At 42.1% G+C, this 16,465-nt stretch overlaps 1 protein-coding gene across 4 annotated transcripts in view; it reads right to left on the bottom strand.

The window, feature by feature from the left end:
* The window catches only part of KDM4A (lysine demethylase 4A), a 72,889-nt gene extending 69,693 nt beyond the window's left edge, over nt 1–3,196 (bottom strand). For 2 of the 4 annotated variants that reach the window (XM_079151735.1, XM_079151733.1), the window contains exons 1-2: nt 3,060–3,195; nt 265–432 (exon numbers count right to left, since the gene is read on the bottom strand). In XM_079151735.1, the coding sequence (XP_079007861.1) occupies nt 265–402 (138 nt within the window). In that variant the 5' untranslated portion in view covers nt 403–432; nt 3,060–3,195. Of the gene's footprint in view, nt 1–264; nt 433–2,762; nt 2,855–3,059 lie in introns of those variants that run through there. The other 2 variants (XM_079151736.1, XM_079151734.1) reach the window with 2 other exon arrangements.
* Between the last annotated feature and the right edge of the window lie 13,269 nt (nt 3,197–16,465).

The raw sequence follows: 16,465 nt of genomic DNA, 5'->3' as shown, positions 1-16,465 counted from the left end.
AAAAAAAAAAAGAAGCAGGGCAGCCAGGTGTAAAGACACTGGCTCTTTAGCTGCCCTTTGTGAAAATTCCAAGCAACTCTCCTTCTACCTAACAACACGGATTCTTCAGATGTTAACAACAGAATTAACTTGCAAATGAAACAGCATACACTGAAGTCATTGCCCCACCCAACTTTCAGCAAGACCCAGTTCCGGCCTTCATTTAGGAAAACTTTTTGCGGCTGCCTCCTCACGAAAGCTATGTGGAACAACCCTACTCCTTACCTTAGCCAACCCAGCACGATGAGCTCCTTGGGATTCAATGTAGGCAATATATCGACTGAAGTTCCGGAACTCTTCCATGGTCGGATAAAAAGTCATTATCCGAGCACTGGGATTCAGGGTTTCAGATTCAGAAGCCATTTTCCCTCCTTTTTGAGATCAGTCAGGAATCTGAAGAGATATAAAATGTAAAATTAATGCTTGGAATGACAGTGCTGAAAATAGTAACTCATAAAGCAGAAATTTTGAAAAACCATTAAGACCACACACCTAGAAACTGCCACTAGGTAGGAGTTATTTAAATGAACTTGAAGAACAAAGAAAAAAGCTTTTGTTTAAAAAGAACCTGATGGGCTGGGGGTGTGGCTCAGGGACGGTGGGGATCTGGTGGTGTGAGGATTGCCTGGCACTGGGTTCCTTCCTCAGCACAACATAGAAATAAATGAATAAAATGAGGGTATTGTGTCCATCTACAACTAAAAAAAAGTTTTAAATAAATAAAAATAGTAAAATAAAAAGAACCTGATGTATCAAAACTGCATGTATTCTCATTCAAGTAGAGACATTGTTACAACTAAAAGGGAAATTATTTGGTTATTGGTCCAATCTAACAATACAGTTAACCTGCCCACATTTTACCAGATTTTTTTTTTCAAGTTACTCCCTTATTTATACCTTACTAATCTTTTCTCAGGGTAGTAAACATAATGTAGTACAGAATCTGTTTTTTTTTTTTTTTGCAATACTGGGGATTGAACCCAGGGCCTCCTTGCACATGGTAGGTATACAAACACTGAGCTACCCCCGGCCTTTCTTTTTCTTTTTTTTTTTTTTTTTTTTTTTTTTTTGAGACTAGGCTGCCAAATTGTCCAGACTGGCCTCAAACCCAGATTCTCCTGCCTCAGTCTCCTGAGTAACCGGGATTACAGGAGTGTGCCACCACACCTACAATCTGATTTTAAAAAGCTACCTATTGGCTCTTTTCTAGGACATAGCTTTAGAACAAGATCCTAGAGTCCTAAAAGTTGACTTGGCTACAAGATTACAAAGCTTAAGAGTTAAAAAATATTACTAACATGACTTATAATTTTGAAATCTTACAATGAAGTTGTCTCATATCTAAACCAAAATGCAGTTTCAACAATACTTAAGGAAGACAAGTTCAATTAATTTACACCCAAAATTCAGAGGACAAAATTAAGCAGGCAATAAACTAACAATATAGAGCAAACTTCATAACTGACTGGAGAAAGCAAAATAAAAACTTTGTTTTTAGATGAGGACTTCAGCTAAGTGGTTATATCCCCACTGCTCAGTAGTACAATATACCTCAACTGAAAAGGGACAAAGCATACCAGCCAAAAGGAGCCAAACTAGTATCTCCTTTCCCTTACTGAACCTCCTCATCAAGAGCCCATAGTTCTGCCCTCCAATTTGGGGCCTAAAGGAATGGCAGCTCAGCTACATGGGAGGAAACTGCCTCCAATCTACCAGAAAGCTAGTAACAGATGAGAGTACAGTATGGAGCAAAACTGTCTTAAGGTGGGAGAGAAAACAAACCCTTCTATCTGTAACTGAAAGGCTTCCTTCCATTCCACCCCAAATAAGACATTTCTGGCCAGGCACTTTTATGAACTTTGCAGAAACTTTGCATGGTAGGCATACTATTATCCCTATTTTACATACCAGGAAATCTACCTACAGTCCATTGCCAGTGCACGTTCCATTATTTTGTGCTACCTACATCATAATCTCCATCTAGACTAAGTCTTTGACAAATGTGGATCCAAGTGTGGAGGAACCTGAAGCTTACCCAATTTGGGGTACCTTCCTTTATATATACGCGTGTATATATGTAAAAAATCCACAATGTTTTTTTGCATTTGCAATCTTACAAAAGCACATAGTCATCTGAATACAGGATTACAGCTCCTCCCCTGAGGCTTGAAAGGGACCATAATGGGGCTTCATCCGCCTCCAGCCCTGTTCATCTTTGTGTGTCAGAAAGGCAGAACAATGCACAGCACAAAGTGGGCACTTCAGTTAAAAAACCGAATCTTCAACTGCACTTCAGTTGTTCATCCCTTCTTCAACCCTAGGGTTCCTTTTCCCCCAACCTATTCCCTAGGGAAAACTCACAGTCCCTGACACCCTCTCGCATCTAGCAACAAAGCCTAGTGATTCAAGAACACCGGTCCAGAGTCAAAACTATGATTACAGATCCGGTCTCTGCCATTTATTAGCTGTGTAACCTTGGCTGGGTGAGTTAATGACTAGGTCTCAGTTTCTCCACCAGTAAAATGGGGATCCCAACGCCCTGCCCTGCAGGGTTACTATGATTAACCCAGATGATGCAAGCGAAACGCTGGGCCTGGTACTTAACCACTCCAAGAAGGCTGCTGTTGCTAACAACTTCGAACTTCCGCACCCTCTCCTCGCACCCCCTCCCGTGGGTATCCCTCCAAAGACAAACCCCCGATCCCAAGGTCCCCGAACCTCACCGCTTAAAGGTACGGCCCCTCCCGGCCCCGCCGCCTAGGCTAGTGAGGCCCGGCGGCAGGAAGAAGAAAATAAGGGCCAGTGGATCCGCCCCCCTCTCCCGATGTCTATTGGCCACAAGAGATTAGAAAGAGCCAATTTCGGGACTGATTTTAGAGGCTCCTTCTCCTATTGGCCTAAAAACGTGCCGATCACTTGCCACAGAAAGAACCACCCCACTGCCCCTCCCCCACTAAAGATCACGGTCACGGGAACAGCGGCAACAAAACTAAAGGAATCCAAAACCCCATGGTTCTCACCTAAAGCCCAAAGCCCCGACAGGGCTCAGGCTCGTTCTCTGCTGTCGCCACTAGGCAATCCTACCGCTTTGCCAGCGGACGAAAGACGAAGCTCCGCCTCCTCAAAAAGTCGGCTTCTGCGCAGCCGCATAGCACCCACAGAGTCAACCAATCCGAGGCGGGCCACAAGCCTTCAAACAGCCAATGAGCACACGCTGCAGGCTCCTCAAAGTCCGGGAATATTAGTCTGCTCAGCCTATGAGCGCCGACTCCGGCTGTTGCCAGGAGGAAGCACCGTGCCACTCGGGACCAAGGCCACTGAACATCTCAGCTGAATTGCGGAGCTGGCCAATCATAGGCGGATTTAGGTCCCCCCATAACTAATCAGGGTTGAAAAAGGCGAGTACCGAGAAATGGGGTAGGTGGGTAAGGGCGACAAGGGTATTATAGGATGTTTCTAACGCAAGGGTGGGCCAAAGTTTTCTTGTGGTGAGCAGCCCCTTCACCTACCGTGAAAAGTCATGTGGACCCTAGGGACAGCTTCCGAAGTCAAGAAGTCCTGAGAAGGTGACCAATTTGTCCTGGCTTGTCGGGACCGCCTTGGTTTTTAAAACAAAGCTCTACGTCCTTGGAACCCCCTTGCTAACTGGAGAATCGGGTCAGTTCCTGAAACAGAAGAAACCCTGGGGGTCATTAGGATAGCTCCTGAGGGAGGGTATCCTTAGGGTCATTAAAAAACATTTCCTCCGTGAGCAGTGATTTGGGGGTCATTAGGAGCAACTCCGGGGGTGGAGAGGGGGATTCCGGGAATCATTAGAAGCACTTTTGGAGGGGGAAGGGGTTCCTAGAAGTCAATAGAAGCAGTTCCTGAGGGATAGAGTCGCATTAAGGAGTTCCCAGATTGTCGAGGGTGATGGGGAAGGAGGCATTACAGGATATCCTTATAGGTCAAATAGGAAAGGAAAATACCCACAACAGACGTATAAAAAATGTACAAAGTTATCAATGAATGAGTAATTTTGTGATGCACTGGAAAGGGCTCTGTGGATTCAGACCTGTGTTCAAAACCAGACTCTCCTTTGAACCTGGGTTTTCATATCAGTAAAATGGGGGAAAAAAATACTATCTTGCAGAATTGTTGTGAAGATGAGAGTTAATGAAAAGGAGATACTACAGAGAATGTCATGATGATAGGGTATGGGCCAATCGTGATTATCCCCTAGGACTAGGCACATACTTCCAAAAACACAAGCAAAAGTTTGTTTAAAAAAAAATAAAAAGGAGCAAATGGTCATTGAGCAAATGATCAATGCAAATGGTCATTGAGCAAATGATCAATGATAGACAATCAATAGTCTGTCCTTCCTTCCTTTTCCTTCCTTCTTCTTTCCTTCCATCCTTCCTTTTTCTTTCTCTTCTTTTTTCATTTTCCTTTTTTCTTTCTTTTTTTTTTTTTTTTTTTTTTTTTTTTTTTTTGCGGTGCTGGGGATTGAACCCAGGGCCTTGTGCTTGCAAGGCCTGCACTCTACCAATTCTTTTCTTTTTAGTAGTGGGAATTGAACCCAGTGCATTTTACCACTGAGCTACATCCCCAGACATTTTTAATTTTTTTATGAAAAATTCAAAGCCAGCCTCAGCAATTTATCAAGGCCCTAAGAAACTTAGTGAGACCCTGTCTTAAAAAAATAAAAGGGGCTGGAGATGTAACTCAGTAGTAAATTGCCCATTGGTTAAATCTTCAGTATCCATTCTCCCACCCTGCAAAACAAAGGATGGGAATGTAGCTCAGTGGTAGAGCACCCTGGGTTCAATCCCCAGTAACCACCCCACCAAAAAATGAATGACAAATGATATGAGGTAAAGTAGTTAGAAGTTTAATTGGCAGGTAGTACATGCTCAACAAATGTTAGCTTCAATGGTGAATGATGTTGATGGTAATGACACAGAGGACTTAGCAGAGCCTAAAACAAGAGATCAGTATACTCATTCTTGGGCTTTGCTCACATGTGTACACTACATTCTATACCCCAGCTCAGTCCTTTCTCCTGAGCTCAAATCCAAATACCATGCTATCTCTGAACCTTTCTCTGAATGTCTTACCAATAGCTAAAATCCACCTGCCCAATAAAGAACTAATCTTATCCCACAAATAAGTTCTACTTCCTAAATTTCTTACCCGGGTCAGACAGCCATCTACCCAATTGCTTCTGCCAAAAACTAATAGGAAACTAGGGACTCCTTCATAAAGTCCATTACTTCATCCTGTGCAGACATCCAAAAACCAAGTGTTTTAGAAATGCATGGATTCATTTATATGTCTACCTTCCTCTACTAGGCAAAAAACTCTCAAAAATACCACTTTGTGCTTGTAATCACAGCTACTCAGAAGGGAGAGGAACAGACAGGAGGATCAAAAATTTGAGACCAACCTGTGCAATTTAGCAAGACTTGTCTCAAAATAAAAAGGGTCAGGGGTGTAGCTCAGTTATAGAGTACCCTTGGGCTCAATCCCCAATACCACCACCACCAGGGGAAAAAAAAAAACAAAACACTTTAGTCTTATTCATTGGTAGTATCATTTAGCATTGTGTTCCATTGAGACATAGAAAACTCTAGCAACCATGTTTTAAACAAATATAAAGTTTTTTTTTTTTTATGCAATAAGAGATCTAGAGAGGGATGAGTCTTGATTCAGTGCTACAAAGTCATCAAAGCTACAGTTCTTCCAGGACGTGGTGGAGTATGTATGTTGTAATTACAGCTACTCTGGAGGCTGAAGCAAGAGGATTGAAAATTTGAGGACAGTCTGGGCAACTTAGTGAGGTCCTGTCTCAAAATAAAAAATTAAAAGGGCTGGAGATGTAGCTCAGTAGTAAAAAGTCCCTATACTCAATCTCTAGTACCAGGGGTGAAAAAAAGGAGTTAACTTGAAATATGGCAAGATCATGCACACCTATAATTATAGCTACTCAGGAGGCTGAGACAGGAAGATCACTTGAGCCCAGGAGTTCTAGGCCAGCCTAGGCAACACAGCAATAACTCATCTCAAAAAAAAAAAAAAATTGATTTGAGCTGGAAGTGTATGTAGCTCAGTGACAAGAGTATATGCTTAGGGGCTGGGGAGATAGCTCAGTTGATAGAGTGCTTGCCTCCCCTCGCAAGCACAAGGCCGTGGGTTCAATCCCCAGAACCGCAAAAAAAAAAAAAAGAAAGAGTATATGCTTAGCATTAGCATGTGCAGGGTGCCGTGGGTTCAATCCCCAGAACTGCAAAAAAAAAAAAAAAGAAAGAGTATATGCTTAGCATTAGCATGTGCAGGGTCCTGGGTTCAATCTCCAGCACAACAAAAAAAAAAAAAAAAATAGATTTTTTAAAAGTTAGTTACAACTGGATATGCTGGTAATCCCAGCAACTCCAACTCAGGATGCTGAGGCAGGATGATCACAAGTTCAAGGCCAGCCTTAATAATTTAGCCAGACCCTCAGCAATTTAGCAAGACCTTATCTCCAAAAATGAGAGACTGGGGTTGTGGCTCAGTGGTAGAGTGCTTTCCTAGCATGTGTGAGGCACTGGGTTCTATTCTTAGTACTGCATGTAAATTAATGAATAAAATATAAATTAATGAATAAAATAAAGATCTGTCAACATCTAAAATTTTTTTTTTTTTTTTGCAGTGCTGGGGCTCAAACCCAGGATCTTGTGCTTACAAGACAAGCACTCTACCAACTGAGCTATATCCCCAGCCCCTAAAAAAAAAAATTTTTTTTTTAAATAATAAAAAGTGAAAAGGGCTAGCTGGGCGTGGTGGTGCATGTCCATAATCCCAGCAGCTCCGGAGGTTGAGGCAGAAGGATTGTGAGTTCAAAGCCAGACTCAGAAACTTAGCGAGCTTCTTGTAAGAAGCTCAGTCAGACCCTATCTCTAAATAAAATATAAAAAAGGGCTGGGGATGTGCCTCAATGGTTAAGTGCCCCTGAGTTCAATCCCTGGTACCAAAAACAAAACAAAAAAAGGGTTAGGGATATTGCTCAGTGGTAAAGCACTCCTGTATTCAATCCCCAGAATCAAGAACAAATAAAAGCGAACTGCATGTATTGTTATTATATTCCAAATGCTATACTAAATGCTTTATATACATAGAAATTATTTACAGTTATATATGTTCTCATTGGCATTTTCCCCCCAGTACCAAGAACTGAACCCAGGGCCTGATGCACTGAGTTACATACATCCCCAGCCCTTTTCATTTTTTATTTGAGACAGAGTCTTGCTAAGTTGCCCAGGTTGGCCTCAAACTTTCCATTCTCCTGCCTTAGCCTCCTGGGTCACTGGGACCAGGGGTGAGCTGCTGCACTCGGTTCCAATTCAGTTTTGGAACACTTTCATCACATCAATAAGACACACCACCTCATGCTAGTTAAAATCACTCGTGCTTATTTACAGTTGACCTCCATTCCCACTCCCAACCCTAAGCAACTATTAATTTATTCTCTGTGTAGATTTGCCTTTTCTGGAGGTTTCATGTAAATAGAGTCATATAATATGTGGTCTTTTGTGTCTGACTTTTTTCACTGATCACAATTTTTTTGAGATTCACCCATGTTGCTGCATGCATAAATATTTCCTTCCTTTTTATTGTTGAATAGTGTCTCATTATAGTATTGATTGACACTTGGATTGTTTCTGCCTTTTTTGCTATTATGAACAGAACTGCTATGAACATTTATGTACAAGTGAACCTATATTTGCCTTTTTCTTGGGTAGATAACTCAGAGTGGAATAATTCCTGGGTTATATAGTAAATTTGTGTTTACTTTTTTAAAAAACTGCCACACTGTTTTCTAAAGTGGCTACATCATTTTACATTCCCATCAATATATGAGGATTTCCATTTCTCCACACCCTTGCCAACATTTGATATTGTCTATCTTTCTGATTATAACCATTCTGGTGGGTGTGAAGTAGTATCTCATTGTGGTTTTAATTTGCATTTCCCTAATGACTAATGATGCTGAGCATCTTTTTATGTTCTTATTAGCCATTCACATATCCTCTTTGAGGAAATGTCTATTCAAATCTTTTGTCTGTTTTTTAATTGGGTTGTTTAAATTATTATTATTCAGTTGTAAGAGTTATTTATATAATTTTGGGTACAAGTGCTTTACTAGATATAGGCTTTATAAATATTTTCATTCTGTGGTTTATCTTTTCACTTTTTTATGGTGTCTTTTGAAGCATGAGAGTTTTAAATTTATGAATTGATAAAGTTCAATTTATCAATTTATTTTATGAATTGTGTTTTTGGTGCTTTGACTTAACATGGTCATAGTTCTAATCTGCCTCCAAAATATATCCAGAACTCAGCACTTCCTTCCACCTCTACGCCACCACCCTGGTCTCAGCCATCTGTAGCCTGAATAGGATAATTGCCATAGTCTCCTAATTGTCTGCTTCTGCCCTTGCCCTCTGACGTCTCCTCAACGCAGCAGAGTGATTCTTTAATATTAGAAGGCAGATCATGTTACTCCTCTTCTTCAAACCACCAAAAGACTTCCCAGCTCATTTTGGAGAGAAGCCAAGTCCTTTTAACAGCCTACAGATGATCCCCAGCTCTACTCCCACAGCTCTCTCCTCCAGTTCTCTGTTCTCCCACGTCTGACTGGCTTGCTGCCTCAGCACCTTCAGGGACTTGCTGTAATGTTGCTTCCTCAGTGAGGCCCTCCCTGATCACCACTGTGGTTTTGCTTTATCATTCTGTGGTTTAGTTCTCCCAATCACCACGTTGACTTCATGAGTGCAGGGATTGTGTTCACCATTATCCTTAGCACTTAGGACAGTCCCAACCCTTTGTATGAGCTCACTAAACACCTGTTGAATAAATCAACATTACTTAGTTTCAACCACATGATGAACTTCTAAAGTTGGCATTATTGCTGTCTGCGTTTTATAATTGAGGAAGTCAAGGTGAAAGGAAGTTAAGTAACTTGGAATGAATAGTGGACCTGAGGATGTATGTTGAATAAAAGGTGAAGGATGAACTGAATAGCAACAGGGAGGACCATGCTTTCATAATAATGATGCCTTTTGACTTTCCTCCGAGGGGTCAGTCACACCCAGCCCTTACTGTGGCACTAGCTGCTGGAAGTAAATCCTCTTCCAGGTACTTTGGGAGGCTCTGGGCAAAGAGCTACCAGAAAGGAGTTATGATAGTAAGCACCAGGAACTCCCTGATACACCCTGACCTGCTCGGCCTGGTTCACTGGGGAGGGGTCCTCAGCAGCTAGTTCAGTCCCTGTAAATGAAGACAGACGATTCAGACAAGATCAATTGAAAAAATGGGACTTCTGGCTTATGAAATATAGAAGTACAAATACAAAAATGCTTAGAGGTGGGCCCTCTCCTCGGAGGATGGCTCGGTGTTACAAGAAAGGCTCAAAAAGCCTTGGTGAGCAGAAACAACAGGTGCCCTTAAGGACCATGCTACATCACACTCATTCCTTTATCCTTTGCTTCCACCAGCTGTTCTATTTGTATTTTTTTTTTTTTTTATCTCAGCCACTAAAATATCTTCCTCTCAGGCCAAATCTGATCCATTATTTAACATTTGACTCAAATTCTACCCATTTGTGCATTTTTTGTGGGGGGGGACAGGTACTGGGGATTGAACTCAGGCACTCAAGCACTAAACCACATCCCCAGTCGTATTTTGTATTTTATTTAGAGAAAGGGTCTCACTGAGTTGCTTAGTGCCTTGCTGTTGCTGAGACAGACTTTGAACTCACAATCCTCCTGCCTCAGCCTCCCAAGCAGCTGAGATTACAGGTGTGTGCCACCACACCCCCCGCCTTCATGCATTTTTATTTAAAGATTTGTAAATAAGCACCTATTTTATACTGGCCCTGGGAATACAGAGACAACTTATCTCTCCACTTGCACACTTACAGGCACCTCAAATTCCAAAAAAGCAAACTCCTTGGTTCTTCCCCAAATTTTCATCCTCCCTCAGTGTTCCCTGTTCTCAGTAAAGTCATCAGGATCCACCTAACCGCCCAGTCTTTCTGGATTCTTTTCCCTTGCACGCCGCATCCAATCTTATCGGCTTCACTTTCAGAACTATGTCCTGAATCCCCACCACCACTACCATACCTCTCCAAGCCACCATCACCTCACCTGCACCACTAACAACAGTCCCCTAACAGGATTCCCTGTTTCTGACTGCTCTTAAACCCTTCCCAATCTGTTCTCCAAGTTGCGGCCAGAACTGTTTCTAAAAAGCTAATCATATGAATTCCCTGCTCTATTGAAAATCCTTTAAAAACTTCCTGTGCCTTCACTATGAATTCCAAGTCCCTTGCCCTAGCCTCTAAGTCCTTTAGTGATCTGACCCTGCCCAATCTCCACTCCGTCCTGCTCCACTCTTCCTTTGCTCTCTGGCCTCAGTCAGACTGGACTTCATTCTGTTTCTCTCTTCCTTTTGGGGGGGGGGGGCGGTAACTAGGGATCTATCACAAGGCCTCACCCAGGCTAGGCAAGTGCTCTCCCACTGAGTTACAACCCCAGCCTCTGTTGTTTTTCTAAAACAGTTCTTGAAGGAGTTATGCTTTCTCCTGCCTCAGGATCTTTATACCAGTCAAGCCACTTTCTCACAGAAGCCTCTCCGACTCCCCATCCTAATCTGGGTCCTGTGCTGTTCTCACTATACTCTACAGTTTTCCTGCAAAGTATCTGTGGGAATTGCAATTATATATGTATTTACGTTTTCTTTGACTAAGTCTGTCTTCCCACCAGATCAAGGTCTCTATGATTAGGGACTTTGTCATTTCACCATGGAATCCAGCACCTTGTACAACGCCTGATTCATAGTATGTGCTTAGTAAATATTCCTGAAATATTATCTGTGAAAGTAATGAACAAATGAAGCCTGATGGGTTGCAGTTTGTGTAGTAGTTAAGCAATAGTTAGGCTCTGGAGTCATACAGATCCAAGTTCAAATTTAGGTTGTTCAAATCTTCCTAGTTGTGTGACTTCTTAAAGTGAGTTGGTTGACCTCTCTGAACCTTAGAATTCATCTACAAAAGGAGATAATAATACAAGTTACTATACAGGGTTTGTAGGGGAACTAAATTTTAACAATGCAGATAAGATTCTTGTCACATTTAAGTTCTTAGCAATGCTATAAGGTAGTATATACTTACTAATGCTAGCATCTTTAGAGCATGCAATAGGCACATACCATGTGTTTATTGATTGTAAATCTTTAGGACTATGTAGAAGCTCAAATGGGGTGGGAGGAACTGCAGAGAAGGTCCTAAAAATGTGCCAGAGAGGAGGCTGGAGAGGGTGAGGTCTGGAGAAAGGTCTGGGACACAAGGTCTCTGTGGAAGACTGAGGAGTACCTCAGCTTAAAGTACAGTTCGGGTACTGAATGACACTTTCTTTTATTATTTGTTTATCTTAAACATACTATTACTTGGTAAATCTCCATTTGAGTCATTCCTACTCATTGGTGTGGTGAACTGGTAGAGAAAAACAGCTCATCATGGAGAAGTGCAATTGTTGTGGCAATCCAAGTCCCTCTCTTTGTTGAAGTGGTCGGGGGATGGGAAGTCCCTCTGGGAGCTGGCTAGGAGCATAAGGAAGGACCACCGAGGAACAGGCAGTAGAGATTCTGAGACTGTGCCCCATTGGCAGTCAGATTTACTTCCACCTCAGGGTCATATCAAGTATCTCCCCTTTCATCCATGTAGCAAAGACGTATTGAATCTCTCCTTCAGGTCAAGCTCTAAGTTGAAGGCAAGTGAGACATGGTCCTCATTGTCCGGTGGAGAAGACAGATGAACCAAACCATAGTTATAATGCTAATTTGCATTTCATTTCTGCATGGCAACCTGGATGATTTTCTTGGTATTTTTCCCATGTTCCTACTTGAACAGCTAAAGAAGCAAGAATAATTTCAGCACAGTGCTATGGTTACTAGACCAACAACACAGCTGGATGTGAGACTGGTAGACAATGGGGGAGGAAAGGGCTAAGAAGGGACACCTAGAGGACCTGATCCTGGATGCGGTGTGCCAAGAAGGGTATTCAGGTGGAGGGATCAACATATGCAACTGTGGTATGAGGCATTTCCTACCTCTGACACCTATTTATGAAAAAAGTATATTTTAGAGACAGAATTAAAAAATGTGGTTAAAATAGATAGGGAGCAGGGTGCAGTGGCTCATGTTTATAATCCCAACGGCTGGGGAGGCTGAGGCAATAAGATCACTAGTTCAAAGCCAGCTGCAGCAAAAGCAAGATGCTAAGCAACTCAGTGAGACCCCGTCTCTAAATAAAATATAAAATAGGGTCGGGGATGTGGTTCAGTGGTCAAGTGCCCCTGAGTTCAATCCCCGGTACCCCCTGACCCCACCAAAAAATAGGGAAACATCATCGCCTGGAAAAATCACTGCCAACCTTTTGGTGCATGCCCTTGCCAGTGCTTCTCTAATTTTAATGCTCATACAATTGCCATAAGAAAGTATAAGTTCTGATTCAGCAAGTCTGGGTTGGGGTTTTAGAGTCTGCATTTTAGAGCTCCCAGGGAATACAGACACTAATGTTTGTATAGGTCTAATTTAGGTTGTTAGTTTCAGTATTACGAATAATGCTGCAGTGAATTTTTTGTTTTTTCAGTGCTGGGATTGAACCCAGGGCCTTGTGCTTTTGAGGCAAGCACTCTACCAACTGAGCTATCTCCCCAGCTCTGCAGTGAATTTTTGCTGATAGATTTTTAAATTATTTGTCCAACTGTTTCTCTTATGTAAATTCCTAAATGTGTATTGCTGGGTCAATGATAAAAACATATTTTAAGGGGCTGGGTGGCGGAGCACTTGCCTTGCATGGGTGAGACACTGGGTTCAATCCTCAGCACCACATAAAAATAAATATATATGATAAAGGTATTATGTCCATCTATAACTAAAACAAAACATATTTTAATACTTTTGATAGAATTGTAAATTTTCTTCCAAAAAAGGTAGAATCAGTTTTTATTTCCACTAGTAATATATGACTACCTAATCCCCTACACCAATACTGATACATAACTCTTGCCTTTTATATATTTTTTTAATTTTGCAGAACTGGAGATTGAACCCAAAGCCTTTTGCCTGCCCGGCAAGTAAATCTCCCACTAAGGCACATTCTGAGCCTTTGTTATTTTGAGACAGGGTCTCACTAAGTCGCCCAGACTGGCCTTAAATTTCTTATCTTCCTGTCTCTGCCTCCTGAGCTGCTGGGATTACAGGTGTGCATCACCATGTCCGGCAAGCACACCTTACTTTTTTTTGGTGCTGGGGATCGAACCCAGGGCCTTGTGCTTGCAAGGCAAGCACTCTACCATCTGAGCTATCTCCCCAGCCCTGCACTTACTTTTGACCACAAAATTTTAAGATTTTTAGACTCTAATCAGCTTTTCTTTTACGTTAACACGTATTCTTCAGATATGTTACTGTCAACTTTTTTTGAGATACAAAAATCTGTAATCAAGGGCTGGGCGGGTAGAGTGCTTGCCTGGGATTGAACACCAGCAACACACACACTGTAATCAAAATTGAGGGAGGGGAGTTTCCCCCAGATAATTTAATGTCCATTTAAGAGAAAAACTGGCGAATGGCACTAATTGATTTTGAATGAATTAAAAGATATTAAAAGACAATGATGAGGACTAGCTGTGTCAGGTAATAAAACAAAGCCAAAGAAGTTCAATTAGCAGTGCTGGCTTAGACTGAAGAGGCAGATGAGTGAAAAGGACTCCACAGCCCTGGAGAACACTTTGTACATACAGTAACTTCATGTGTGATTTTTAACTTTTTTTTTTCTTTTTTTTTTTTTGGTACTGGGGATTGAATCCAGGGGTACTCTACCACTGAGCTCTATCCTCAGAACTTTTTGTTATTTTCAGACAGGGTCTAAGTTGCCCAGGATGACCTCGAACTTAACAATCTTCCTACCTCACCCTCCTGAGTAGCTGGGATTACAGGTGTGCACCACTGCCACTGCACTGGGCTTCTCACAATATATTTAAATTTTTTTTTTTTGGTTCTGGGGATCAAACCTAGGCCCTCTGCAGGCTAGGCCAGTGCTCTACCACTGAGCTATAACCCCGGCTTGTCACAGTATATTTAAATGAAAAGGTTACTTGCAGAAAGACATGAACAATGATTCTGGTTATATATATAAATAAATAAAATAAAGATTATGTGCATGTTTGCATATTCCTAGAAAAGGCCCAAAAAGACATGGACTAAACTGTGAATAGTTTTTCCCACCAGAAGTGATGGGGTAGGAAAAGAATGGGAATTTTAACATTTACACCCTTATCTTATTTAGATATTTTTTGCTTTAAAAACAAGTTACTATTAATTGTATCATTATAAAAATTTGATAAATTTGAAATTAAAGTAGTATTAACTCTTCACAGAAAATTCAGAAAACCAAGAAAAAAAAAAAAAAAAAAATCATCCAGCTCTTTTACTGGGCAAAGAGCTTTAGAGTCAGGCAGACTTAAGTAATACCAGCTCATGCTGGGCATACCTGTAATCCCAGCAATTTGGAAGGCTAAGGCAGGAGGATTGCAAGATTAAGGCCAGCCTCAGCAATTTAGCAAGGCCCTAAGCAACTTAGTGAGACCCTGTGTCAAAATAAATAGAAAGGGCTGGGGACATGGCTCAGTGGTAAAACACCCTGGGTTCAATCCCCAATACCAAAAGAAAAATTAAACCAACTCCACCAAATTTCGGTTGGGACCACTGAGCAGCTTTCTAACCCACATGTACAGCCCCCCACCAATCAATGCTAACTTTATCCTTGTAGCTGCTCAGGCCTAAACTGTGGGGTCAACCTTGATTTGTCTTTTTCTCTTCCAATCCATCAGTTAATCCTCTCAGCTCTGCCTTCAAGATAATAAAATCTGGCCTCTTTCACACCTGGACTTCCGCACTCTGACCTCTCCCTTGCTATTCTTCAGCGTCAAAGCCACAGCAGCCTTGTGAGGCACATTCCTGCCTAGTGCCTTTGCTTTAGTTACCGGCTGCATCTGGATGCTCATCTTTGTGTGTGTGTGTGTGTGTGTGTATTTGATACGGGGGACTGAACCCAGGGGTGCTTAACCACTGGGACACATCTCTTTTCTTTTTTAAATGTTGAGACAGTGTCTTGCTAAATTGTTTAGGGCCTCACTAAGTTGCTGAGGCTGGCTTTGAACTCGATCCTCCTGCCTCAGTCTCCTGAGCTCCTGGGATTATAGTCATGCTCCACTGGGCCCAGCCTGAATCCCATCTTTTCAGTGAACCTTCCCCTGACTATCCCATGTGCTTGTCCTTTTATTGAACACCCCCCCTTCCCAAACACATACCATGGGACTTATTACCATTTAATAAACTATAAATACACTTATTTACTATTTTTCATATGTATCATGTTTCCTGATTTTAGAGTATACATGCCCCAAGGACAGCAGTCTGTTCATTTCACTGATATATTTATTTCAAATACTCAGAAGGGTGATTATGACATGGCAAATGCACATTATCTATTATTTGTTGAATAGGTTGATGAAATAAATTTTTCCTTTCTATTAAAGTTTTTTCAGACTGGGGTTGTAGCTCAGTGGTAGAGCACTTGCCTTGTATGTGTGAGGCACCGGGTTCGATCCTCAGCACCACATATAAATAAAATAAAGGTATCATGTTCATCTAAAATTTTTTTTTTCTTCTCAAGACATTGTCTCGGCCATGACTGCCCTGAGAACAGTATTTCTCTGGCTGCTATGTTGAGAATGGGTTGCCTGGGGCAGGGCTGTGGGCAGGCAGACCAGGTAGATGACAGGACAGCAGTACTGGCAAGAGGGTAGCTTGGGACAGAGCAGTAGAAAGAGAGACAGTTGAAAAGATGCCAAGTGGAGGCCAAATGGGCAGGGTCTGGTATGAGATGAATGCGAAGGTATGGAAGAGATGCCTGATAGGAAAGCTGGGTGGATGTGATGGGGGGCCTGGCGAGGGGAGTGGGGCTGGAGATAGGGATGGTGTGAGAGGGCAGGGGAGGGAGGGCTGGCACTGGGTGAGGGAAAAGGATCTCTGGAGCAAATGTAATTAGGTAATGGTCCCAGCTCTGGTGTTCCTCTGCTTGTGTGGTCTCAGACAAGGGACTCCACATGAGCCTGCTGCCTTATCTGTGAAAGGGAAAGAAGAGTCTATTCTAACTCTAGGTTAGCAATCAGTCCATAAGGCACTTAGCACTGAGCCTGCCTAGGGCGTTTTGAATGTTGATATCTCTCACGTGAAAACCTGGCATTTATCCCTTACTTTAAAATGCTTAATGGCTTTTTTTTTGGGGGGGGGGGCGGTGGATGGAGTGCTGGGGATTGAACCCAAGGCTTCATGCAT

The sequence above is a fragment of the Sciurus vulgaris genome (genome assembly GCF_902686455.1).
Source record: "Sciurus vulgaris genome assembly, chromosome: 1".
Classification (NCBI taxonomy): Eukaryota; Metazoa; Chordata; class Mammalia; order Rodentia; family Sciuridae; genus Sciurus; species Sciurus vulgaris.
This window is presented reverse-complemented; position numbering and strand designations above follow the sequence as displayed.